The sequence below is a fragment of the Gorilla gorilla genome, chromosome 5 (assembly GCF_029281585.2).
Source record: "Gorilla gorilla gorilla isolate KB3781 chromosome 5, NHGRI_mGorGor1-v2.1_pri, whole genome shotgun sequence".
Taxonomy (NCBI): Eukaryota; Metazoa; Chordata; class Mammalia; order Primates; family Hominidae; genus Gorilla; species Gorilla gorilla.
Window position 1 is genome coordinate 72,018,334 of NC_073229.2, and position 26,287 is coordinate 72,044,620.

Sequence of the window (26,287 nt, forward strand, 5' to 3'; positions counted from 1 at the left end):
AGTAAGTTCTTTAGTGGTGATTTGTGAGACCCTGGTTCTCCCATCCCCCGAGCAGTATATACTGCACCATTATATGTTGTCTTTTATCCCTCGACCCCCTTGCACTCTTTCCCCCAAGTCCCCAAAGTCCATTGTATCATTCTTAGGCCTTTGCATCCTCATAGCTTAGCTCCCACATATCACTGAGAACATATGATGTTTGATTTTCCATTACTGAGTTACTTCACTTAGAATAATAGTCTCCAGTCTCATCCAGGTCACTGCAAATGCTGTTAATTCACTCCTTTTTACGGCTGAGTAGTATTCCGTTGTCTATAGTGTATATATACCACAGTTTCTTTATCCAGTCGTTGATTGATGGGCATTTGGGTTGGTTCCATGATTTTGCAATTGTGAATTGTGCTGCTATAAACATGTGTGTGCAAGCATCTTTTTTGAATAATGACTTCTTTTCCTCTGGGTAGATACCCAGTAGTGGGATTGCTGGATCAAATGGGAGTTCTACTTTTAGTTCTTTAAGGAATCTCCACGCTGTTTTCCATAGCAACTGTACTAGTTAGGGGAATTCTTTTCTGCGCAAGCCTCATATATTTTACCTTACACAAGCCTAGATGGTATAGCCTACTACACACCTAAGCTATAGGGTATAGTATAGCCTATTGCTCCTAGGCTACAAACCTGTACAGCACAGTACTGTACTGAATACTGTAGGCAACTGTCACACAGTGGTAAGTATTTGTGAATCTAAGCATATCTAAACATTGAAAAGATTCAGTAAAAGTGGGACCACCGTTGTATATGCAGTTCGTTGTTGGCTGAAATGTCATTATGCAGTTCATGACGACAACTCTAATAGCAGAGGGTTGTAGACTATAGTAATGCAAGCATATCTTCTAAATAATTTTCTGTAGCAAGTGTAACATTGTTATAAAACCCAGCAGAAGTTGCACGAAAAGGAAACTTCAGCCCAAACTCAGTTATAAATATGACTGCAGATATCTCAATTTAGTAGGAAACAGAACCCAGTAGAACATTAAAGAGTGCTGTGTCCTCACCAAGTGGGATTTAATGCAAGGGGAAAATAATGTAATTGTCTCCTTAGACTTTAAGTGCCATCTTTATTAAATAAACAAAACAGAACCCTTAAGGACTTTCAGTAAGGGATGGTGGATTGAATAACGCCTCTAAATATGCTCCTTCCCAATATTTCCTTAAAATTATTGTAAAGATGTATTGTAAAGATATAGTCTACAAGTATGGGAAGTAAGAAGAGGAGACACAGCAATAAAATTTTAGAGGCAGAAAAATATCCTGATGAGGAAAAGCTGACATAGCAACCCAAGAAAACTAAATCCTAGGCTGGCCAGGGAGAAAGCCAAGTACTGATTCCATTTCTATGTTAGAGTTCTCAGAAGGCTTAGGATTTGGAGGTGCTTGATACCTCTGAAAGGAAGGTAAAGAAATGGTAGCTGAAAAAAGGAAGAAAAGGTAAAAGCTATTTAAGAAGTAGCGATCCCCAAATTCATATTTCTTCTTGACTGATTAACTACCATTTTAAGATAATAATTCACATGCTGGAGAGAGGAAAACAGGATTTCTGGCCTGGGGCCTCCTGGCATAGTGGAGAGCAGTGGAGCTCTTCTGAAAACAGGGGACTAAGTGATGCTATAAGGGGTTAATGCCGACACGCACTGTCTCTTCTATTCACATCTCAGAACACTTGTAGCCAGGCCTTTGCCTTCTAGCCAGGAGATTGAAAATGTCTTTTTTGAGGAATCTGACCAATACAAAGAGGAAAGCTCTCAAGTTATTGAGACTGGGTTACCCTGTACAGTGAAACTCAAATAGCCTGATCCATGTGCTCAGAGTTTCCAAAGTGCTCTTAATTCCTGACTCTAAAATATTAGCAGATAATTAAAGATATCCAGATACCCGAGGAAGACCTCCAATATGAAATATGAACAGAAAACCAAACCAAAAAAAAAAATGACCAAACAGGAAATAAAACAAACAAACAAACAAACAAACAAAACAGAGGAAACACTATTTAGAGAGAAAAAACTCAAGAACATCAATATTTTTACAGATGGATAAGATAGTGCCTCTATAAAATCGGAACAGAATACTAAAAAAAAAAGAATACTTGGAAAATAAAAGGGCCTCTTGGAAATTAAACACAAGATTGCAGAAACAAAGAATGCAATATAAAAGTTGGAGGTGGGGTGACTAACTCATCGCAGTTTGTCTTAGCACTAAAATTCCCACTCCTGGGAAACCTCTCTATCCTAGGTCACCTTAGTTGGAGAATGATATGGTTTGGCCCTGTGTCCCCACCCAAATCTCTTGTTGAATTGTAATCTCCAGTGTTGGGGGAGGGACTTGGTGTGAGGTGATTGGATCATGGGGGCAGATTTCCCTCTTGCTGTTGTCATGACAGTGAGAGAGTTCTCATGAGATCAGGTTGTTTAATATGTGTAGCAATTCCCCTTCACTCTCCTGCTCCGCCATGGTAAGATGTGCTTGCTTCCCTTCGGCCATAATTATAAGCTTCCTGAGACCTCCCACCCATGCTTCTTGTACAGCCTGTGGAACTGTGAGTCAATTAAACCTCTTTCCTTTATAAATTACTGAGTCTCAGATAGTTCTTTATAGCAGTATGAGAACAGACTTATACAGAGGACAAATTAACTAAACGTCTCAAGCTGATGAGCAAAAGGAAATGAGATGAGAATTTGAGGACTATCTAAAAAAGTCCAACATCCAGAAAGAGAAGAGAGAAGAAAAAGAGAAGGAAATGATAAAATAATTCATGAAAATTTTCCAAAATGTTACATATAAAAGAGCATCAAATTCCTACAAAAGTAGATGAAGATATACCCACGCCAAAGCGCATACTGGGGTATTTTCAGATTATTGAGGACAAAAAGAAATCCTGTGTGCTTCCAGAGAGAGAGGACAACAAAAAGGGTCATTTACAAGTAATCGGAAATCAAAATGGCTGGGCTTCTAAACCACACTGGACAATAAAATAATCCAGTATAATAATACTTTCAAAATTCTGAAAGAAATTATTTTCCAACCTGGAATTTCATATTCAAACGATCAAATGTAAGAGTAGAAGAAAGTCAGTTTTCAACATGCAGGTTATTGGAAATTGGCTTCCATATACTCCATTTTCCCTGGAAGCTCCTTTAGGGTCCAGTCAATACGAGGGAAAACCAAAAAAATGTAAGACACAGGCTATTAGAAATAGGAGATCCAGGCCGGGCGCAGTGGCTCACGCCTGCAATCCCAGCACTTTGGGAGGTCGAGGCGAGCGGATCATGAGTTCAGGAGATCGAGATCATTCTGGCTAACACTGTGAAACTCTGTCTCTACTAAAAATACAAAAAATTAGCCGGGCGTGGTGGTGGGCGCCTGTAAGTCCCAGGTACTCGGGAGGCTGAGGCAGGAGAATGGCGTGAACCCCGGAGGCGGAGCTTGCTGTGAGCCGAGATTGCGCCACTGCTCTCCAGCCTGGGCGACAGAGGGAGACTGTCTCAAAAAAAAAAAAAAAAAAAAAAAGAGAGGGAGAGAAAAAGAAAAAAGAAACAGGAGATCGAACATGGGAGAGAGAGGCAAATTAAATATCCAGGATTATGCTAAAGAGAATCACAGGATCATAATGTATACAAACATAGAAGGCAATTAGCACAGATTGAAACATAAATATTGAAGCTGTAACCACTAAGAATCCTTTCATCTTTGTATTGTATTAGCAACTGACAGTACTCAAGGGAGCTTCGCCAAGGTTCTTAGCTCTCTTTTGCTCGTCCAAGTGCTGATAAGATTCTGCTCTCCCTCCCTGCCCAGCTGCCTGGGTAGAGTGAGGACAACACCTGATCCTACAGAAACATTCAGGTTTGACCTACTCCTAAGAGCTGAAGATTGGCAAAAGTGAACTTAGAGGCACAAAACACAGAGTAGCACACTCTCTGCAAACATTTTCCTCTTGATTGGATAGAACTTGATTCCGCCAGATAAGCGCATTTGGTGAATTCGTTGCTTTCCATGGATCACCATGGGCTTGCCCCCTGACAACCTGAGAATTGATTTTTACACCCTCCAAGAAGATACTGAAGCCTGAGTATAAGCCAGAGACTGTTCAAACCACTTTACCTAAGCACCTTCAACTATCAATAACAACACTGTCCTTTTCTCACATAGTTAGTCTTGTGTTTGCTACTCAGTTGCCATATTAATCACTTTCACACTGATTAATAATTTATGTAATTACTTGCTAAAACAATGAAATGTTTGATTTAGAAATAAAACAAAATTATAAGTCAGAATCATCTTTAATGGACAAGTACTGCATATGTTCCATTAAAGCTACCCACTGACATGGCTTTCATTTCATTTTCATTCAATGTTAGAGGCATTAACCAATGAAATTAGACAAATGGAAGAAATGAAAAGTATCATAACTGGCAAAGAGGAGACAAATTTATCACTCTGTTAGGTGAATTGATTTTTTTGGATTGACCCAAAACTTCTAAGAGAATCAAGTGAACGACAATTACAATCAGTACGATAATTCAGTAACGTGCCTTGGTAGAAAATAAATAGCTTTCATGTACTGATACAGAAAAATTCCAAAATTGTCAAATAAAAAAATCAAACAAGACACAGAACATTGTAAACAGGATATTATCTTTTTAAATTTTAAATTTAAATTTTTATTTTTTCTTCAACTTTTAAGTTCCAGGGTATATGTGCAGGATGTCTAGGTTTATTACACAGGTAAACGTGTGCCATAGTGGTTTGCTGCACGGGTCAGCATATCACCTAGGTGTTAAGTCCAGCATCCATTAGCTATTCTTCTTGATGCTCTCCCTCTTCCCACAACCCTGGACAAGCCCCAGTATGTGTTGTTCCCCCACCATGCGTTCATGTGTTCTTATTTTTCAGCTCCCACTTATAAGGGAGAACATGTGGTGTTTGGTTTTACTGTTCCTGCATTAGTTTGCTGAGGATAATGGCTTCCAGCTCCATCCATGTCTCTGCAAAGAACATGATCTTGTTCCTTTTTATGGCCACATAGTATTCCATCGTGTATATGTACCACATTTTCTTTATCTAATCTATCATTGATAGGCATTTGTATTGATTCCATGTCTTTACTAGATGCTATCTTTTTAAAATAATAAGTATGCATGTGCTGTGTGTGTAAAGTAAGATACATATTTGTATTTCCTTGATTTGTAGAAGACATATACCTGTATGTAGGCCCTTTTTGCAACTTTTCTTTGTAGCCTCAAGACTTCTTACTCTTTTGATTTCCTTGCTCCATTCACATAATTCATGGCCTCATGTAGTAGTTCCTACTTCCTCAAAGCCACTCATCGTTTTTCCATGTTGAAGAACCAGTTTAGTTAAGGCCTCGTAACCTCCTTTCTTTGCAGTTGCACTCCTCTATTTGTTGCACCACCAGTTTCTCTCCAAAACAACACATTGCCTAGAATTGAAGACCTTATTCATTCTTTCCAGACCCACCCTTCCCTGATTCCTTATCCATGACAAACTCAACTCCGAAACTTATTATGTCATGAACTAAACCTCGTACTTCTGCCCCTCCACTCACTTTAATATTTTCCACAATGCCCTCCCCTTGACTTCCCGATTTCTTCCAGACCAAATCACAAGCATCTTTAAATTAATTTCCATGACTACCTACCTCTTCCATGAAGATGTTCCTAACCCCAGCCCACTTCTTTTGGATGGATTATCTTCTTCCTTACAGATATCTCCCCTTAATACTTTCAAAAATAAACCTGGTGCCCTTCAGGAGACATTCTGCAGGCACTTGTTTTGTTCTGCAGAAGAGGCTGGAGGCAGGGAATGAAAGGAATTTTTGAAAGAGACACACAATATACACTGAAAGCGGTTGTCTCATGAGGGACACCATCTCATGAGGAGAGGTTTTCTTCTTACTGGTAAGAGATTCTGACCTATGTCTATCATAGACCTAATTCCAAGCGTGCTTGACTTTTTTATGCTAACATCCTCTTATGCCTTTCTTCTTCCCCACCAGGATGTAACAGTCCCTCCCAAGCCTGTCTCGCTCCATCCTTTATATCAGACTAAACTCTATCCTCCTGCTAAGTCACTGCTGCATCCACAGACCCTCTCACATGCTGACTGTCTTGCCCCAGGACCCTTCAGTCATCTGTCCTTCTCCTTGAGTGATGAACAGGAGAATTCTCATACCCTCCTCAGTCACAACGCATGCAACAAGGTGAGAACTCCTCCCCAAAATGAGGACTATTCTGTTCTGTGAACCTTCATTACGCTTGACTTTTAAAACTTAAATGTGGAGGAAACATGTGTTAGGAATATTTAAATATTAAATACCTAAATGTATAAAGAATATTAAATATTTGTGTGAAAGCACATTACCTTATAAGCAGATAATAATTGAACTTGGGAAATAATAAACATTTATATATTTTTCCAAAGTTATTCCCTGATTTGTATTTTTCACTGTTTCATGTTCTAACTCCATGGTGGAAATTCCAAGACATTTTTCAAAACCTCACAAAATGCCATTATTAATTTATATTCTAGTCTTAGTTCAGTGTTCCTAAAAAGCTTCTTTAAATTACAGTGCCTGGTTGAGGAGGCACTTATAATTAGAGTCAATGGGCAAAAAATGACTTAGAATTACTGTGGGTATCTGCAAAATAATATTCACATTTTACTTGAAAATGTACCTATCTGCTTCACTGTGTATAGTAACGCGATGTGTAAAAAATAATGAAGTGTTATGTGCCTGAAGTGTGTGTGTGCGTGTGTGTGCGTGTGTCTGTCTGTCTGAGTGTGTATGATACAAAACAAATAAAAAATATTTATAGTTGGCTTTGGAATTGAATCGTAAATGTTTTCTAGGAACAAGCAATTAAACTACATGGGGCTTACATATAAGTGCCCTTTGCTCTTCTGATAAAGGCATCCTGGCTAGTACAGATGCTCAGACCCTGAAAGTTTCCTAAAATAATTAACTGGTTAAACTTTAATTAAATCTTTTTGTGAAATTCAAAATCCTGTTTAAAAGCATTTATTCTACAAGGTATCTACCTCCAGTTAAATACATCTCTATACTTAGAAATCAATCAAGATCATCTTCCAGAATGTAGTTGGATAATACTCCTTGGAGCCTGAGGCATTTTTAAAGAAAAAAATGTCAATAAACCCTGTCTAAATGCAAACAGTCATCTAAAAGCAAAAACTATAACACTATTATATAAGGGAAAATTAGATTTTTATATTTAATAGCTTCTATGACAACTGAATGATCAATTTTGATTAAACAAATTTTAAAATATCAGTTTTTTGCCAAAAAATGTTTTTGGGCAACATTCAATATGACATTTTTCTGACCTTTGTTTGTGTCCCACTCTTGGTCTAGAAAATAAGTATATGAGAGAAAGTATAATATTTTAAAAATTATTTTATATTATTTGAAATTCTTTCTGATTTAATATTTGCCAACAGCCATGAAATCCATTTAGTTATTTGAGTTAATAATTCTGAGAATAATATTACCATTTTCTTATAAATTGTCATCTATATGATAAGGTTATGATTTAATTTACAGATATCAGTTACATGATATAACTCATTCTTTTGATATTTTGAAAGTGTTTTCTGGAACTGTTCAGCAAGGATAGACTATATTTCATCCATATGTCAGTCTTGTTTGGTTAGGCTGAGAAGAACAAAAGCTGTGTGAAATCAGACAACTATTTTCAGTCCACATAATCCTCATAATAGATTTTGTCTTTCTGAGTGTGAGATTTGTTGATACTGAATAAAGAACCATTCATAACCAAAATAATAATAGTAATAATAATAGGATAGTAATACAACATTTTTAATGGAATGTTCACTTGCTTAGTCTTGAATCTGTATTGCCTTATTAAAGTACATGAATTACCAATTTGATGTCTATGTTTACAAACATTGTTTGTTAGATATTGGGTTAATAGCATACTAATTTATCAGGACTTTTTCTTTTTACTTGAAATAACTTAATGCCTTTAATTGTAAGACATAATCTGTTATTTAATTAACTTTTCTTCAATACTCTAACATAATTCCCAAGTCTGACCTTACAGCTTTGCCTACTGGCCTATCTCCAAACTCAAATCTTCCCATCCTTCCCTCTGGAGAACCATGCTGAACTTGTCTTACCAGTCTTTAGAGTCCCTCTTCAGCTGGGCTACAATAGGTGTTCAACAGGTTGTATTCTTCTTCTGCTGAGTCTGCAGTGTGCACTCTTCTCTTCTAAGTTTTAATCAAACTCCTCATGTCCTAAATCTTCACCTTAATCCCTCCCTTCCTTTTTTACTTTCAAGAGGGAACTTTATAACTGGGTGCATCATATCCTATAAGGATGCTCAGGTACTTTCTTTTCATCCCGGAATAAAACAGTACAACTGCCTTCTTCACTTCCTTGCAGCCTCATGAAGGAAGTCATTCCTTTTACTTTCTTTTCTTTTTTTTGTTTTAATTATACTTTAAGTTCTGGGATACATGTGCAGAACATGCCGGTTTGTTACATAGGTGTACATGTGCCACGGTTGTTTGCTGCACCCATCAACCCGTCATCTACATTAGGTATTTCTCCTAATGCTATCCCTCTCCTAGCCCCCCACCCCCCAACAGGCCCCAGGGTGTGATGTTCCCCTCTCTGTGTCCATGTGTTTTCATTGTTCAACTCCCACTTATAAGTGAGAACATGCAGAGTTTGTTTTTCTGTTCCTGTGTTAGTTTGCTGAGAATGATGGTTTCCAGCTTCATCCATGTCCCTGCAAAAGACATGAACTCATCCCTTTTTATGACTGTATAGTATTCCATGGTGTCTATGTGCCACATTTTCTTTATCCAGTCTATCATTGATGGGCATTTGGGTTGGTTCCAAGTCTTTGCTATTGTGAATAGTGCTGCAATAAACATATGTGTGCATGTGTCTTTATAGTAGAATGATTTATAATTCTTTGGGTATATACCCAGTAATGGGATTGCTGGATCAAATGGTATTTCTGGTTCTAGATTCTTGAGGAATAGCCTTACTGTCTTCCACAATTGTTGAACTAATTTACACTCCCACCAACAGTGTAAAAGATTTCTTCTCTCTGCAGATCTTCTCCAGCCTCTGTTGTTTCCTGACTTTTTAATGATCACCATTCTAACTGGCATGAGATCGTATCTCATTGTGATTTTGATTTGCATTTCTGTAATGCCCAGTGATGATGAGCTTTTTTTCATATGTTTGTTGGCTGCATAAATGTCTTCATTTGAGAAGTTTCTGTTCATATCCTTTGCCCGCTTTTTGATGGGGTTGTTTGTTTTTTTCTTGTAAATTTATTTAAGTTCCTTGTAGATTCTGGATATTAGCCCTTTGACAGAAGGATAGATTGCAAAAATTCTTTTATCCTTGAAAGTGAGATAGCCCAGCAGGTAAGAGGATGATGCCTCTAGTTCCTTTGTCTGAGGTTATTTCTTGACCCAACCCTTTTTAGATGGTGATATTGGGCAAGTCATTTAGCCTCTGAATGCCTCCGTTTACTCATTTTTAAAATGAGAATAATAATAGTACCTACCTTATTAGAGTATTATGAAAATAAAATTTACAAATATGTGTAAAAGTGCCTGAAGATAATGAAAAACATATAAAAATTAGATCTTATTATCACTAAGCTTTCTGGGATTGTCATTCTTACTGCTCTCCAAAATCGTCCATTCTTCTCCATTGGATTCCTCCCCTTTGTATGCAGAAGCCTAAAAAACAAAATAAAACAATACAAAAGGAGCACTTCATCCTTTTCCTTGATGATGCTGCAAATCTATCAGTTTCAAAATTTTCTTTCTCTCAAAGTGGTCAATAGCCACTATCTCCATCCCCTTTCTGCAAACTCACTCTTCAGCCCGTTCTTGAAAGCATTCTGACTTTCACCTCTACCACTCTACTGAAATTGCTCTGTCAAGGGTAAACTGGTTGTCAGCAAATTCAGCTGAATTTCCTGACACAGTTGATCATTTCCTCTTGCATTTCTCTCCTCACTCTGCTCTTGGGATAGTATGCACATTCTAACTTTCCGACTGCTCCTTCTTTGCTTTCTTTGTGGACACTTCTTGCTCCTCTACCTCTTCTTTCTAATTGCCTCACTTCAGCTATTTACCCACTCACAGGCCTTAGTGATTATCTTAGTACTGATGTCTCAAATCTACACTTCTGCTTCTCCACTGAGATTCAGTTTCGTATCTTTAGCTGCTTGCTTATCATTTCCCCTAGGATGTCATGTTGTCACCTCAAACTCATCATTCATTTTTGTCTCAAACTAGTTCTGCACTGGCTTTTCTACTTCTGTCATGAAAATCACAATTCTCAGTCCCCAAACTCAAAACTTGATTCATCTGTTATGCTTTATGCTTTTTCTGCTTTGTCCTTATATTGAGTCATTCACCAAGTTGAATGCATTCTTATATTTTCTCATACTAGTCTTTATTATTATTCTTTTACTTTACTTAAACTGATTTTCTTATTTTCCTCTAGGCACACCTTGGAAATTCCTTACTGTTCTACTTGTTCATGCATTTTCCCATATAAAATACTCTTCTATATTCTCCTTGCTTATACAAACCATTCTTGTACTTTAAGTCCAAGTTAAATTATCCCTCCTCTTTTGTGACATTTCTCCATGCATCAGTACTCAAAATGATTTGTTTTCTCCTTTCAATTTCTATACTCTTTTCCTGTGCCAAGGCATCTCATGCATATTATAGGTCATCTTGTATTTATTTGTTGTGCTTGTCTTGGTGTCTATCTAGGGTGTGACATAATATGCTATTTCCCACTGTATAGGCAAGGTAGTAAAGATCTATTAATGATGAACAATTTCTACAACTACCTAACTTTTTCACTAGGAGCCCCAGATGCTTGAATTATTATGATTATTTCTATTTCAAGTAAAGACTAAATCTGAGTCAACTTATGGATTTACCAGTTCGTTTAGAATAATGTCACTCAGTTGAGGATATTTCTTTTATTGAAGGCTATATCCAGTTTCCACAGATCTGATGGAGTGTGTTGGGAGCATAGGTAGGGTGGGGTTGTGGAGGCAGGGGGCATCTGACCTTCTCTTGTGGTGTTCTCATTCCTTTCTGTTATATAACCATGAGCCATATAATACATGGTTACATTCTTTTTTCTTCACTAGCATGGCATGTCCTTATCAACTGTAGGTCAGTTACTTTTGTGCCCCTACAGCTTACATGGGAGAACATTATTACCTGCTTGCTGGGAGCAAGGTGAACTTTGTGAAGCTATCTCAGAACCATTCTCTTGGATGCCCTACATATCTTTCTCTGTTCTGTTCGTGTCCCCTTTGCCATAGGGAACTCCAAAACCATTCGTATTTGTGAGTTCATCTACTCACTAAAATTTATTTGTAACCCCAAATCAGCACTCATTGTGTTTGCTCTTCTAGTCATTTGTGGACATTCACAGAACAGGGAGAAATTCGAATCTTCTATGTTCCCAGCTCAGGTTGAAAAAGGCAATGCCCTGCTTTCTTGCTGTCATGCTGTAAACAATTGTCCTTTTTAAAAGCTAGGTGCGGTGGCTCACACCTGTAATCCCAGCACTTTGGGAGGCCAAGGCGGGTGGATCACCTGAGGTCAGGAGTTGGAGACCAGCCTGGCCAACATGGTGAAACCACGTCTCTACTAAAAATACAAAAATTAGCCGGGTGTGGTGTGGCACACCTGTAATCCCAGCTACTCAGGAGGCTGAGGCAGGATAATTGCTTGAACCCGGGAGGCGGAGGTTGCAGTGAGCTGAGATCACGCCATTATACTCCAGCCTGGGCAATAAGAGAGAAACTCAGTCTAAAAGAAAAAAAAAAATTGTCCTTTTTGCATTCTCTCCGGTATCATGTTTTTGTTTGCATCTCTGTGTGTTTTGTTGGTAATTTTGCTGTTTAAAATGGCCCCTAAGCATAGTGTTGAAGGGCTTTCTAATGTTCCTATGCTCAAGAAGGCTGTGATGTGTCTTAAAAGAGAAAATAAGTATGTTAGGTAAGCTACTCTTAGGCTTGAGTTATAGTGCTGTTGGCCATGAGTTTGGTGCTAATGAATTAATAATATATTTAATATGTGTCTTTAAACAGTAAACACCCATAAAACAGGTTATTTATTGATTGGTTGATGAAAATGTAACCAGAGATTTGCAATAACCTAATCCAGGTTTTCCCCAGGAGAAATGGTTTAGTATTCACGATTTCCATGCTCATGGAGGCTTTAAGGACGTAACTGCTGTGAATAATCAATAATGAGGGTGATTGTACCTTTGTTTGGTTTTCTCTGAGAAGACCATCACTTATGAGTAGTTATTTTGGGAGGTGATTCCAGGAAATGCCTGTTAGGGGAGTGGGGACTGAGACAAGAAGGAGAGGCATCTGGTAAAGGGTGTGTGAGCAAGCAGATGACCACTGTGGGGAACTGGAGCTTCATAGGGCTGGGGAACTCTGGGAGCTGCTGTAGGGACACACAGCTCAGAGCCCTGCTGTCTGAGGGTTGGAGGAGGGAAATTCTGGTAGTCATTAGTTGAGGAGAGGGGGTGGGGCAGCATCAATCCCCAGAAAGAGCCCTGAGGCAAAGAAAAGTAGAAACAGGTAGTTTGAAATTCAGAGGATGGTTGCTGCTTAAACGTTAAGGACTGAGAAGGTATATGTGGCTCAATGACTTATATTGTATGTATGTGTATAAACATATATATATATATATTCATGAAATTTTATGTTTATGATCTAATTTTGAAGCCCAGGCTCCTGCAGATCAAAACTTTGGCTGTTAAAACTTAAGGTGGCTCATGCCTGTAATCACAACACTTTGAGAAGCCAAGGTGGGAGGATTGCTTAAGCCCAGGAGACAGAGACCAGCCTGGACAACATAGGGAGACTGTCTCTAAAAAAAAAAAAAAAAATTAGCTGGGCATGGTTTCGTGCAACTGTGGTCCCAGCTACTCAGGAGCCTGAGGTGGGAGGATTGTTTGAGCCCAGGAAGTCAAGGCTGCACTGAACCGTGATTGTACCACTGCATTCTGGGCTGTGCAACAAAGTGAGACCGTGTCACAAAAGCAAACAAAAACAAAATAAAAGTCTTCAGGATATTTTCTTTATTTTTGATATATTATGCTTTGGACTATGTATATTGCTGAAACAAGAAAGGGTACAGAAGAAAGATGTGTCTGTGTGTGTGGGTTAATATTTTAAAATTGTATCTAATCTACTATAGTCATTTTGTCCATTTTTCCCCCATTTTACAATGCATTTAAATTATTTTTTTATCTTTGAAGGTAGCAAAGTACCATGTACAACACACCTGTTTATGTATAGATTAAGGCCTACTGGAGTCCATTTTCTATTTTTAAAAATTCAGCTCATTTAGAAAAATAATATTCTTCCTAGGCACCATAAGTATGTGGCCACATGTGTCTCAGCTTACTTACCTGGCCCTAAGGTGAGAAAACTAACACACACATAAAGTATCTAAGCTTATCACAGTCCATGACTTTTCTTCTTTCCTCCATTCACCCCTTCTCATTTCTTCTATCTTCTACTCATAATTTCCAAGGTATACCTCTCTTTTTAAGTCACCCTAAAATTCCAGTTCTTCTGGCCTACTTTCAGTATTCCCACTTAATTACTCAGTTTTATGCACTTTGTTCTCTTTTCTTATTCCAACTACATTTTCTCCCTTTTATTTAGCATAACTACAAGCCATGTAGACAGGAAGTTATCACTTATTGTTTTCTCCCTTGAGTCTCTACTCTGCCAAGTTTGCACCAGCAAACAAACGAGAAACACATGGCCAGTCTGTGAATAGAAACTAGAGGAGTGAGGACTAAGCCTTCACAGTCAGGATGACTTTTCTGATCTGTTGGCAGAAGCAAGGCTGAGATTTCCTAAGCAAGAAGGCTCTATTTACAGTGAAAGCTTGAGAGGTTTTACAAGCAAAAATAGGATCTTTATAGACAGAGAGACAGCTTTAAAGCCCCAGGAGAAAATTCACAGCCATCCTTGAGGATATTTTTTCTTTCATTTAAAAAAAAATTATTTGATGCCACGTTTGTGACAGTGGAGCCATTTTATTTCACTTTTAGTTTTCTAAAAATGCATGATCTTTGTGTGTTGTTTGTAACCATACACTATTTTATTTCAAGTCTGCCTCTGTCTCATGAAAGAGATAAATAAGTATGGCAGATTTCTTCACATATACTGTGGATTCTCCCCTTTCTTCCACTGCTGTTAAATTCTATTGTAAGTTTTTATGCAAGGGCTAGTTCTAAAGTTCTCTAGCCTTTCCATTTGCATATTTCAGTATTTATATCTGGAGTAGCCTCTTAAAAAATCTCTACCACTATAGCTTTCACTTCACAGCCAGAGCAGACTGTTCATCTCCTACCTCTCCATTCGTCTTGCCCAGAACTCCTCATAGCCTGAACACTCTCACTGGCAGACCCCAGGCTGTTGTCATTGCTCAAGGTCAGGGCATGACCTTTAAGATCTCTCACGCAGACAAGAAAATGTATACTCCTATGTAGATGATCATGTGTTCTGATCAGTCTGGGCCATTTAAACATATATATATTATATATATATAATATATACACACACACACACATACACATATATGAATAGAAACATTATATATGTATATAATGTTTTGCTCTATTTTTTGAAGAATTTTATTTTTTAAATAGTTTTGAGGCTGGGTGCGGTGGCTCATGCCTGTAATCCTAGCACTTTGGGAGGCTGAGGTATGCCAATCATTTGAGGTCAGGAGTTCAAGACCAGCCTGACCAACATCCAACATGGTGAAACCCCATCTCTACTAAAAATACAAAAAAAAAAAAAAATTAGCTGGGCATGGTGACACATGCCTGTAGTCCCAGCTACTAGGGAGGCTGAGTCAGGAGAATCACTTGAACCCAGGAGGTGGAGGTTGCAGTGAGGCAGGATTGCACTACTGCACTCCAGTCTGGGTGACAGAGCAAGATTCTGTCTAAAAATAAAAAATAAAAAATAAAATAAAAAAAGTGTTTTGAAAAGAAATATTTATGTCTACCACTATATGATTTCAATATTTTTAGTACCCCTCTTTTTATCAGAAGTATCCTGTTTAATCAGTAAGCATAAAGTCACTCTACTTATAGTGAAATGCAAGTTAAAATTCATCTGCAGAGTCTATTTGTAATGAGGCATCAGTTGCTGTATTTATTTTGTAGAATCAATGAATTGTTGTATGCCTATACTTGAAAAAGTAATTCAAACTCTTGCTTTAACTTTCTTACCTGTGAAATGACAAACAACAACAACAGCAACAAAATAGAATCACTATTATAGAATTGTTACCGGGATCAAGTGATATATGAAAGTAAAACTGTCACATTCCAACTTCAGTTTTCAGCTTTATACATTTTTTAGCATCTAGCTACTATAATAGAATTTTGGTGCTGGAGTGAAGAAACAATCCATCAGTATAACTCGTAGGCCATTACTCTCATCTTAAATACCTTTTTCCTTTTATTACAGCGTTTTTTTTATTGCTTTCTGATTTATTCACATATGTATTTCCTTTAATTCCCATTTCTCACTCTTCTTTCCTTTCTGCCCCCAGAGAAATATTCTAAACTATGTGATGTGTATGTTTGTGCATTTTCTTTCAAAAGTTGCAGTGTTATTTTGTGTGCATATGACATAATTTATGTAAATGTTATTGTGCCACACATTTCACTCTCTTCCTGCGAGTTTCTGTCTCTTCAGCTGTAATAGTAGGACATTTAGTTCGGTTTCAAAACCCTAACTTTAGGACTCAGATTGGGCTGTTTGCTTCAGAATTATCTGGGGAGCTTTAGAAAAGTGCAGATTCCTGGCCGGGCACGGTGGCTCACGCCTGTAATCCCAGCACTTTGGGAGGCCGAGGCAGGCAGATCACGAGGTCTGGAGTTCCAGACCATCCTGGCCAACATGGTGAAACCCCGTCTCTACTAAAAATACAAAAAATGAGCTGGGCATGGTGGCACGCACCTGTAGTCCCAGCTACTCGAGAGGCTGAGGCAGGAGAGTCGCTTGAACCCAGAAGGTGGAGGTCGCAGTGAGCCCAAATCGCGCCACTGCACTCCAGCCTGGCGACAGAGTGAGACTCCGTCTCAAAAAATAAAAAAAAAAAAAGAAAGAAAAAAGCAGATTCCTAAGCCTACTTACAAATTAAAAAATTTAGAAATCCCAAGAACTGGGTGACCTCAAAGTTTTTACCTCATAGAAAACACTGCTTCCTCTATAATAACAGACATTTCTTTTTTTTGCCTTTTAAATTCTCTAATGATTCAGCAAGAAAATGAACTTTCTTATAGAAAACTTTAAAAGAAAAATTATATTGGCATGTTTACAAGTACTAGATTATAATTATTTTTTCCTCATATAACTCCTAGTAAGTAAAAGGAAACACAACTGTTAAATATATATGGAGAGAGTATATGTATATATACTACAATATAGTATATACTGTAATGTATCTAGTATATTAGCTTAGGATTTTTTTATTGGAATAAGTTATGAAATATTGGGTTTAGCTGTTAATCAAAATTGTCCCCATGTGCTTGTAATGTTTACAATTGGGCCTGAGTGTTTACACATTCAGTATTCATAGACTTACTGAATCAGAAGGTATATAACTTTTTCTGGTATGCTACTTCAGCTATTAAAAGTCCTTTCTCTTTGAAAAAATACCACAGCCGCCAACATGTACTTTCTTATGATTTCCTTTTTTAAAAAATTAAAGTGCCCTTTTCATAAAGATATTTTAAATTATAGCAATTATTTATATTAGAATTATGTTTTTGCTAAAAAAAGATGAAGCATTTACTTATAATACATTTTACCTTTATGATATGTCAACAGAATATTTACTGATCATTTTTTCTTAGCCTTTTTTCTAAGCAGCTGCTCTTGAGATTGTAGATTAAGAATAAAGAAGGAATATAACTTGTCTGAAATGAAAAAGGGGGATGAGAGTGAGCAAATAGATGTATTTTCAGTTCAATTATATGCGTTATTTCTGTCTTCTCTATGTAAAGAATCACTCCACTTATAATAAGGTAAGGGAGAAACATCTATTAGAATAGTGAGGGAGCCTACCTAGCAAAATGTATTCTGAATGAGAAATACACATATAGGAAATAGGAGAAATGAAAAACAATAACAATAGAGAGCTAACTCCTTTTGTTTCCCCATCATAGAGGATTAGGGGTTGGCATACCTAGTCTGAAACCTCTGGTGAGTTTTCATGGTGGTCTGATGTTGTGTGAATGACATAGGAGGACAGAGAAAGGAAAGAAACTTTCGTGTCCAGAGTGGGTAGGTGGGAGAGGCCCCTTCACAAGCTGGCTTTAGCCTGCTTCTTAGGCCATGAGCATTCTTTTCTTAAACTCCTTGGATATTTCACCCTGTAAACATTGAAGGTTGACTTTCCTTGTTCATTTCTTCTACTACTTATTTATTTTCAAATTTAGTACGTGTGTAACGTTTATATTGGTAACGTTATTGAGAGCATGTAAATTGGTATTATCATTGCATTGCTACTCAGAGAATTGACCTTGTAGATCTGCAGAAATCCAATAAAAACTAAAATATTAATATTATAGTCATATTTTCAAGCATGGGTTGATTTTTTTTTGGTAGCTCCTCTGAAATATTTTTTGCCAGAGGTTTCTTCCGATATTTTAACAAAGATCAATCAACAAGAGTTAATAGAGATTATGACTTATCTGGAGAAAGGAAAATCTGAAGTAATTCTAACCTTCCCCTACTGCTTCAAAGGCTGAGAGGGCTTTGAAATAACAATTTATTTTTCTAATATATGCTGTAAATATTTAAATCTAAAGATGAGAAAAATCTTTTATGAGTATATGTTAAGAATAAAGGAACAGCTCTTTGAGATAAGCAGTCTACAATTATACATAGCTTCAAAATTAGAAAAATGAACATTAAGTGATTTGGTTCAAGGTTACCAAAACCTTGACTAACTAATAGCGTAATTTCTTACTAAAAACTAAAAGCATAGACTTTGCAACCTTTTTTTTCCAACATAAAGTCTAGGAACTCAGGAGTCTGGAAGTTGACAAAACACATTTATTCATTTCATAAAGATGTACTGAATATCTGTTAGGTGCAAAGCACTGTGTTTGTGCTGGCCATGCACTGGAAAGCCAGCAGACAAAGTCATGGGGGCCTTTTCCAAGTCCTTATTTTCTACATAGGGAAAACAGAAGTTAAAGAAGAAAAAAATTCAATACTTAGTGATAACTGTCACAACTGCCGTGCAAAAGACATTTGGGCAGGTACGAGTATATATACCAGAGGTCCTGATCCAGTCTGATGAATCAGGAAAGACTTAATGAGAAAATGGTGTTGAATCTGAGGCCTGAAAAGAAGTGAAGGCTGGGAGTGGGCTGGGCATTCCAGCTAGAGGGGGCAGCAAGCATAGACAGACGGAAAAGGAACAGAGCAAACTTGAGAAAACGAAAGCAGGCCATAGCATTGAAGAAGCAATTGGAATCAGAAACTATAATGTGAAGTTAGCATCAATTAAGATTACTAGATAGCTTCCACCTTCCTGAACATAATGAGTTATCTGAACTGGGGGGAAAAAGCAGGGAGTGAGTTGAGAAGTCACTGAAATTTTATAAGGAACATATTTAGAAAAAGTAGACAACATTCCACTTACTTCACATGCAGCATTTAATTTAGATTTTAAAACAATCATAAAGTAGGGTTTATTTTTTCTTTTACATATGAAGAAACTGAGGCTCAGAAAGTATATATAATTTGTACAAAATTTTGCAGAATAGCTTAAAAGCTGGTGCTTGATTAATTTTCTTTGAGATACCTCCCTAACATCTATCAATAAAGCGGCATTACCACCTTCACCATCACCACCACCCAGGAATCACGCACAGGCTTCCGTTTGGTCAAACACAGCACCATATATGTAAATCAGGTCTAGAACTAATTGCTGAGGCCATCTGACTTCCTTCAGTCTACAGATAAGAAAACTGAAGCCCGAAGATGCAAAGTGACATATCCAAGGCCATGGCATGAGTTACTGGTAGAGCCTGGGCTTATGAATTCCACAATGCTTTTCACATTTCTTCTCCAGGCACCAACATTCTTTTGGCAGAACTTTCCACTTTGCAAAGGTTAGTGGCTAACAGAACCACTAAACATCTAGTACTCTGACAAAATTGTACTGAGGCAGCCACATTTATTGAAAAAAGTCATCTTGAATTTTTGAGGCAAAAACATCCCTCAAACCTCTTCATTAATAATGTTTATGTTCTACTTTTATGTATGATTAGAAATCTGTGTGAATAAACCAGGTAATTTATTTTCAATCATCATAGAAATAAACAGCTTTGCTCTCAATTCTAAAACTTTTCTGACAAGTTTTTAAAGATAATGGAGATTAGATAGCTATTGAGATGATTAAAATATAAAATATTTGAGATTGTTGGAATTGGAAAAAAGACTTTATCAAACATAAAATGGGTTTTTAAAAATGTTTTAAGATTTTTCAGGAAGCCAAAACATGTACACTATTTGACGATGCCAAATTGTTTTCAAAATGAATGAATGTGTTTAATTCATTCAAAAAGAACCTTCTGTTCAAAATGACTAAATGCAAATTAATTTGACTTTTAACATTAAAAAATGAATGTCAATGAGCAGATATTTTAAGAGAAGTGGTTTTGCAAAATGAATTATCAATCATTTTTAGCCAGGTTCTCCACTAGAGGGCAAAAAGAGCATTTCAACAGAATACATGCCTTTATGACAGGCTGGAATTTGAAACTGGGCATGTTTCTGGTTATCTAATTACCAGTCTTAAAGTGTACTTAATTAATCATAAAACAGTTGACTTTTAAATTTTTTTCCAGAAAACAGAGAACAATTTCTTTTTCATGTTTCTCTTTTTGGCTTAATCTTAGTAGCAAGAACACCTGCCCCGAGCTCATGTGTTGTCTGGCATTGGACATATAGTACCTAGCTGGAATTTTTCATTGTAACATTTTTAAATAAAATCATTTAAGAAATTAGGAATTTGGTAATTGGAAAGAGACGTATGGTTGCAGGTAGGCAGGATAACAGTTTTATACTTTGAGAAACATGATTTTTAAAGCTCTTGTAAAATAACATGCTGGCCTTTGGAATTTACTGACTATGCTTGTATTTTATGGACAGAGAGAAAATAAACTGCCATCCATTTGCACCTTGTTCTGATGGAGACACTAAGGGATAATGAACTCTCTATTTCACCACACACATCAGCCACCTGTCCCTTCTCCTTCGTGTGATATGTTAAATCAGGTTCCTTAAAAGCAGATCCTGAGACAGCGGTTCAGATATTGGTGATTTATTGAGGGAGGGTTCTTCAGAACATCTTCCTGTAAAGAAGGGAGTGAATTCAAATTGAGAAGGGCAAAGAGCTGAGCAAATGTGACTTCAGTTCAAGGCCAGCCTTGACTTAATTCATAGGGAGAAGGCTCTAGAGAATAAATTGCGGAGTTATCCACACCTGATGCAAAGGAGCTACCCTTTTATGCCCTTTACCAGTCAGCCATTGGCTGTGGGCAGTAGGATGAGAGAGAGTCGAGTAACTCAGGGCTAGGACAATAGTCTTAGCTCAGTGAACGCACAGTAGAAGGAGGCAGCTATGAGCCATGCATTATTAACCCTGAAATGTAATGAAAACCAGGATAGAAGCATTTTATCTTTGCAAATTGAGTTTTTAAAATATATATTTTGTCTACCTTTGAACATAATTGCTTGTCTAACCTTCTTGAAAAGCTATTATTTGTTTTTTTAAAAAAGTTTCTTTAGGTTGCACCACATGAAACTGCCATTATTCAATAGCTTTTTACCTACACAAATATCAATTTTATCAGTTTCATATAGTTCAACCTAGTTGTCTCATTGCCGTAATGTATTTTGTGATCCTTTTACATGTCCCATGCAACAAAATCTATTTTCATTATGTAATATTTGCACAGCCAAGGAGTCTCCTATTTTGAAACTTCAGGGCAAAATTTTTCTATGTTGCTTTATCTTGCTTAATGTGACCACTGTTTTACTCCTTTCACCAAAATATGAGCATAAAATTTTTTCAGATTGCTAAATTTGTTGAAGTTTACCGATGTGTGACTAATGAAAGCACAACTCAGACATTTAACTTGCAGCCATCAAATAATGATACTGATTCGCTTTCATATAAGCCATATGTTCCATAAGTTCTGTGAATCAAATGGAAATCTCTTTTGGGGAACAAGAATATGACTGTGAGGGTGGGCGCTTCCTCAGGTTTTATAAAAATATTTATTTAGCCACCATTAGACATCAAACAATTTCTTAGCTTTATGAAGGCATTCAAATGAAGTGTAAGACCACGACTTGCTTTCAAAGCATTAGAAGTCCAACACTGGAAAATCTTAAACTTTGAGGCTCTATTTTTAGGAATATATGTTTATGATAGTCATATTTTCTGGTTCGTTGATTTTATTACCAGTATATAATATCTTTTTTCTGTCCCTTATAACATTTGTTCTTGAATTCCATTTTTAAGATAATAAAATTACTATTTTTAGTTTGGTTCATATTGGAGAGACAAATCTTTTTCCTACTTTGGTTTTCGAATTTGTATGACTTTTATTTGTGTGTATGTCTCTTGTTGTCCAGATATTTTCTGATCTTGATTTTTTTATCTTGAGACATTTCTCTTAATACCTGAGGTTATCTCGTTACATAACCTTAATTCTGCCATATTATCACATTTTTCATAACTTATCTGTTATTTCTGCTTTTCAGTTTTTTATTGGAAAGGTGTAGTTTTAATTTACTGGTTTAAAATGTATTTAACCTTGTTTTGCTGTTGATGGTCCTTAACTTAAGGTCTGTATTCGTATTTATATGCTTGTATTGATATCTGTATCTTCTTCTAGTAAGACAAGTCCATTTGGTCCCTTCCATTGCCTCCCATCACATAGATAGTGTTCAATTCTAGGTGTTTATTTCTGACATATTATGGTTATAGTTTCTCTCTTTCTTTTTCATAGTAATTCATGGTTTGTTCTGTTTTGTTTTTATGGCAGCAACACACTTAATCAGATTGCTTTATTACCCTTTCTTCCCATATTTCCTGTAGCATCCTCCTGTATGTCTTTCTCTTTTTATTTAAGTCCTTGACCCAAGAAAGTTTTTAAGACAGGTTTTTATTTAGCAAATATTCCAAGGCCTTGAATGCCTGAGAATATATTTTAATCATCCCATATTTGAATGAACTTTTAACAGTTTATAAAATCCCAGGTGATATCGTAGGCAAATTTGGCAGTACTATGAACATTTTTCTTCTAATTCTCAAGAGATCTCACTCTGGCATGGCTGAGAATGACTGACAGTGGAGAGTTTTCTTTAAGGGCTTCTTAGCGATCCGTAAATACCTCATTTATTTTATCCTTCGAAGTTTGAATAAAAAACCATCATAGCTGTTAGTTTGTGGTTCCAGCAAGAACATAGCTGGAAGTTAAAGAAGACAGATTCTCCAGAAGGAAGATTTTAGACTTCATCAGTTGGCTCAGGAATGGCCACAATCTAAGACCAAGTTAGAGTGCCTGAAAGGACCATATAGTTAGACCATGTAGGGCAAGAAGCAGAGGTGGAAGGAAAATACTGGGTGTACTGACAGTTTAGAGGCATTAAACATAAAGGAGATGGCAAAAGGGTCAGAAAAAGCTTACACAACTTTGAAGTGTAGTTTGAAATAATGCATAGGAAGGTGTGGGAATGGAGGAATGTGGCCCAGTGCCAGGAAGATGGGGCTGGCAGGCACCATATAGAAAGAAGCCCTTCTGTTACCTATAGACATACAGTCCTTAGTTCATCTGCCTGCCAACCAACCACATACCCTCTCCCTCCTCAACCAACTCTTGGCCCCCACATCCTTAGTGATGCTTTTGGGGGTGTACTGCTAGAGGAGAGTGGAATGGGATCTGGTGCGGGGTCTAAGGTGAGAGGGGATGGCTTGACCCTATCACAGTCATACCTATTTATTTTCTTAAATACTCTTCCAAATCCTTGCAACACATCAATTGACATCTGTTGATATTACACCTGGGATCTGGGATAGATTTCCTGCAACTTAGAGGTAACTGGTGGCAAATTAGGAAGACCTTGGATGGGATTAACGCAGGGGCAGGATTCCAAAAACATTTATGAACTCGAGAGTATTAATACACAGCTGCTTATATTCTATTTTATGTCACACTGGAATAAGAGGTACAATATTCCTTATATTCTATAGAAGATAAAAAACGGAGAGAGAAAAATATTCCACCAATATTTTATTTTGTGAAGAAATAGACATTTGATTTACGATTATACTAGACTGGTATGATATTGAAAACAATTGAAAATGATGTTTTGCCTGTAGTACTAAGTAACGAAGTGTTCTCTTAAAGGATAGACAAAAAGAACAACAAATATGCTTGCTTGTCAATTCCAATTTCGACTTCCGGAATTTGTTTAGAGAATTGAAATGGTGTTAGAATACATATTTTACTCTGTTTTCATTATAACCTGGGAGCTGTGCACTGAAAAAAGTGAAAGGTGTAGTTAATCCCCTTAGGGAAGTGGTTTTCTAGTTGAGAAAGAAACAACTCTAGATGAAAAATGTAAGTCAACAATAGGATGTGGTATTTGTTTTTAAACAGGCTGGACATACAATAATGAACAGACAAAAATTCCCTTACACTGATGTCTAGAAAGTGGTCTTTGGAAGAAGAAATTCTAACATGCCTTAAGTCTTTATCTCTTGGGATGGAAGAGGAAAGGCCAAGAATAAAAATAGCATAATTTAGGAGTTTTCCATCATATTTCAGATCTATTACAAAGATCAGGACAGAAAATTCCTATGTTTTCTTATTAGTATTCTTAGAATTGAGACTCCAATATAACAATATTAATGACCAATATTCAGTAGTGAGTGTTTGGTGGGCTTACGAAACAATTAACATGCATTTCAACAGAATATACCAACCAACATGTATTATCAAGTGAATATATAATAACCAAGGGAATACACAAAAGAATATTGTGAAACTTAATAGTTTGTAACAGTTCATACAAGGAATAAATAAGCAGAACTAAGAACCGATATTAAGGATTCCAGTTAAGATTGGGGAGTTCATTTTACCATCCCCATCAGCATAACTTCTACGTCAGCTATGGCTCAGTGCAGGAGATGCCATAAAGAAGACCTTTATTTCTGAGATAGCATCAGTTATCAATCAATAGATTTTTTTGCTTAAGCATCATGGAACCAATGAATTATCCAAGTAAAAGAGGAACTGAAACTCATCTATTTAGGGCCCAGACTTTAAAGATGAAAACCTAAAGCCCAGACACGAAGTGATTTTCCCCAGTTCACAAAGGGAATTAATTAGATAGACAAACTTGGGAATCTTTGGGCATCACCACAAATATATGCTCTACTTTTGAATTCTAAAAATAAATATTTAAATCCTAAAAATAAATATTAATAAATGTTCTAATATATTTTTGATATTTGGCCTAATACAGATTAAATCTTTAAGACATATAGCCAATTCTTTTTTTTTTGATATGAGAGGCATATTTCTGTCATTGAGAGGAGCTTTTTCCACATAGCATGTATTATCCACAGGCCTCAATAAAGAAAAAACTCAGAGCATTGCCTATGTTTTATTCCAGGGTATAGAATTGTGAGCAGTAAAACCAATCAACTAGTGTTTGGTGCACAACTGCTAGGATATGATGAGACCTATTCTCAAGCAGCTTGCAGTCTTTTGGGGAAATGTCTTTGGGGAAATGAGGAAAACACACACACACACACACACACATATATATATATATACACACACACACACATATATATATACACATGTATACATGTGTGTGTATATATATGTTTATTTACTTTTATTTTAAGTTTGGGGGTCCACGTGCAGGTTTGTTACATAGGTAAATGTATGTTAAGGGGATTTGTCACACAGATTATTTCCTCAGCCAGGTATTAAGCCTAGTATTTATTAGTTGTTTTTCCTGACTGTCTCCATCCTCCCACCCTCCACCCTCTGATAGGCCCCAGTGTCTGTTCCCTTTTATGTGTCCATGTGCTCTCATCATTTAGCTCCCACTTACTAGTGAGAACATGCAGTATTTGGTTGTCTGTTCCTGTGTTATTTCACTAAGGATGATGCATCCAACAATCACATGATAAAAAGCCCAGCATCACTGATCATTAGAGAAATGCAAATCAAAACCACAATGAGATACCATCTCATACCAGTCAGAATGGGTATTATTAAAAAGTCAAAAAATAACAGATGCTGGCGAGGTCGTGGAGAAAAAGAAACACTTATACACTGTTGGTGGGAGTGCAAATTAGTTCAACCATGTGGAAGACAGTGTGGACATTCCTCAAAGACCTAGAGACACAAATATCTTTTGACCCAGTAACCTCATTACTGGGTATTTACCCAAAGGAATATAAATCATTCTATTATAAAGACACATGCATGTGTTATGATCACTGCAGCACTATTCACAATAGCAAAGACGTGGAATTAACCCAAATGCCCATCAATGATAGACTGGATGAAGAAAATTTGGTACATATACACCATGGAATACTACACAGTCATAAAAAGGAATGAGATCATATCCTTTGCAGGAAAACTCATATTTAACAGTGTTCATTCATTTAATAAGCACTTTCAAGGGCTTACAGATGACACTGAAGTGAAGTTGATGCATACGAATTCTTCATAGTAATTCTCTGTCCTCAGTTTCTGACATCTTTCTCTCATTCATTTTACCCATCCACCTGAATTTTCTCCCTATTTTTCAACCAGTCCAATTGTGAGTAATTTCTTCTCAGCGACTAATTCCATATTCACTCATCATGCTTCTTATTCCTATGAGGTAGCATCCCTGAAATTTCAGCCTCTGGGAAAAATATGCCTTCATCCTTTTAGTTTAGGTTAGATTCATCTATTATGAACCCTGATAAGACTCAGTACTTTTACTTCCTAACACATTATTTTGTGTTTGTACTTATATATTCCTGATTATATAATTACTATCTGTCTCTC

General features: G+C 36.8%; 1 protein-coding gene across 9 annotated transcripts in view; it reads left to right on the plus strand.

The window, feature by feature from the left end:
• MLIP (muscular LMNA interacting protein) overlaps positions 1–26,287 on the plus strand; it is a 243,042-nt gene that overhangs the window by 200,317 nt on the left and 16,438 nt on the right. For 7 of the 9 annotated variants that reach the window (XM_055391124.2, XM_055391119.2, XM_055391122.2 and 4 more), the window contains one exon: positions 6,074–6,277. The exons of the other annotated variants lie outside the window; for them this stretch is intronic. In XM_055391124.2, coding sequence (XP_055247099.1) covers positions 6,074–6,277 — 204 coding nt within the window. The remainder of the gene's footprint in view (positions 1–6,073; positions 6,278–26,287) is intronic. 9 annotated transcript variants of the gene reach the window in all.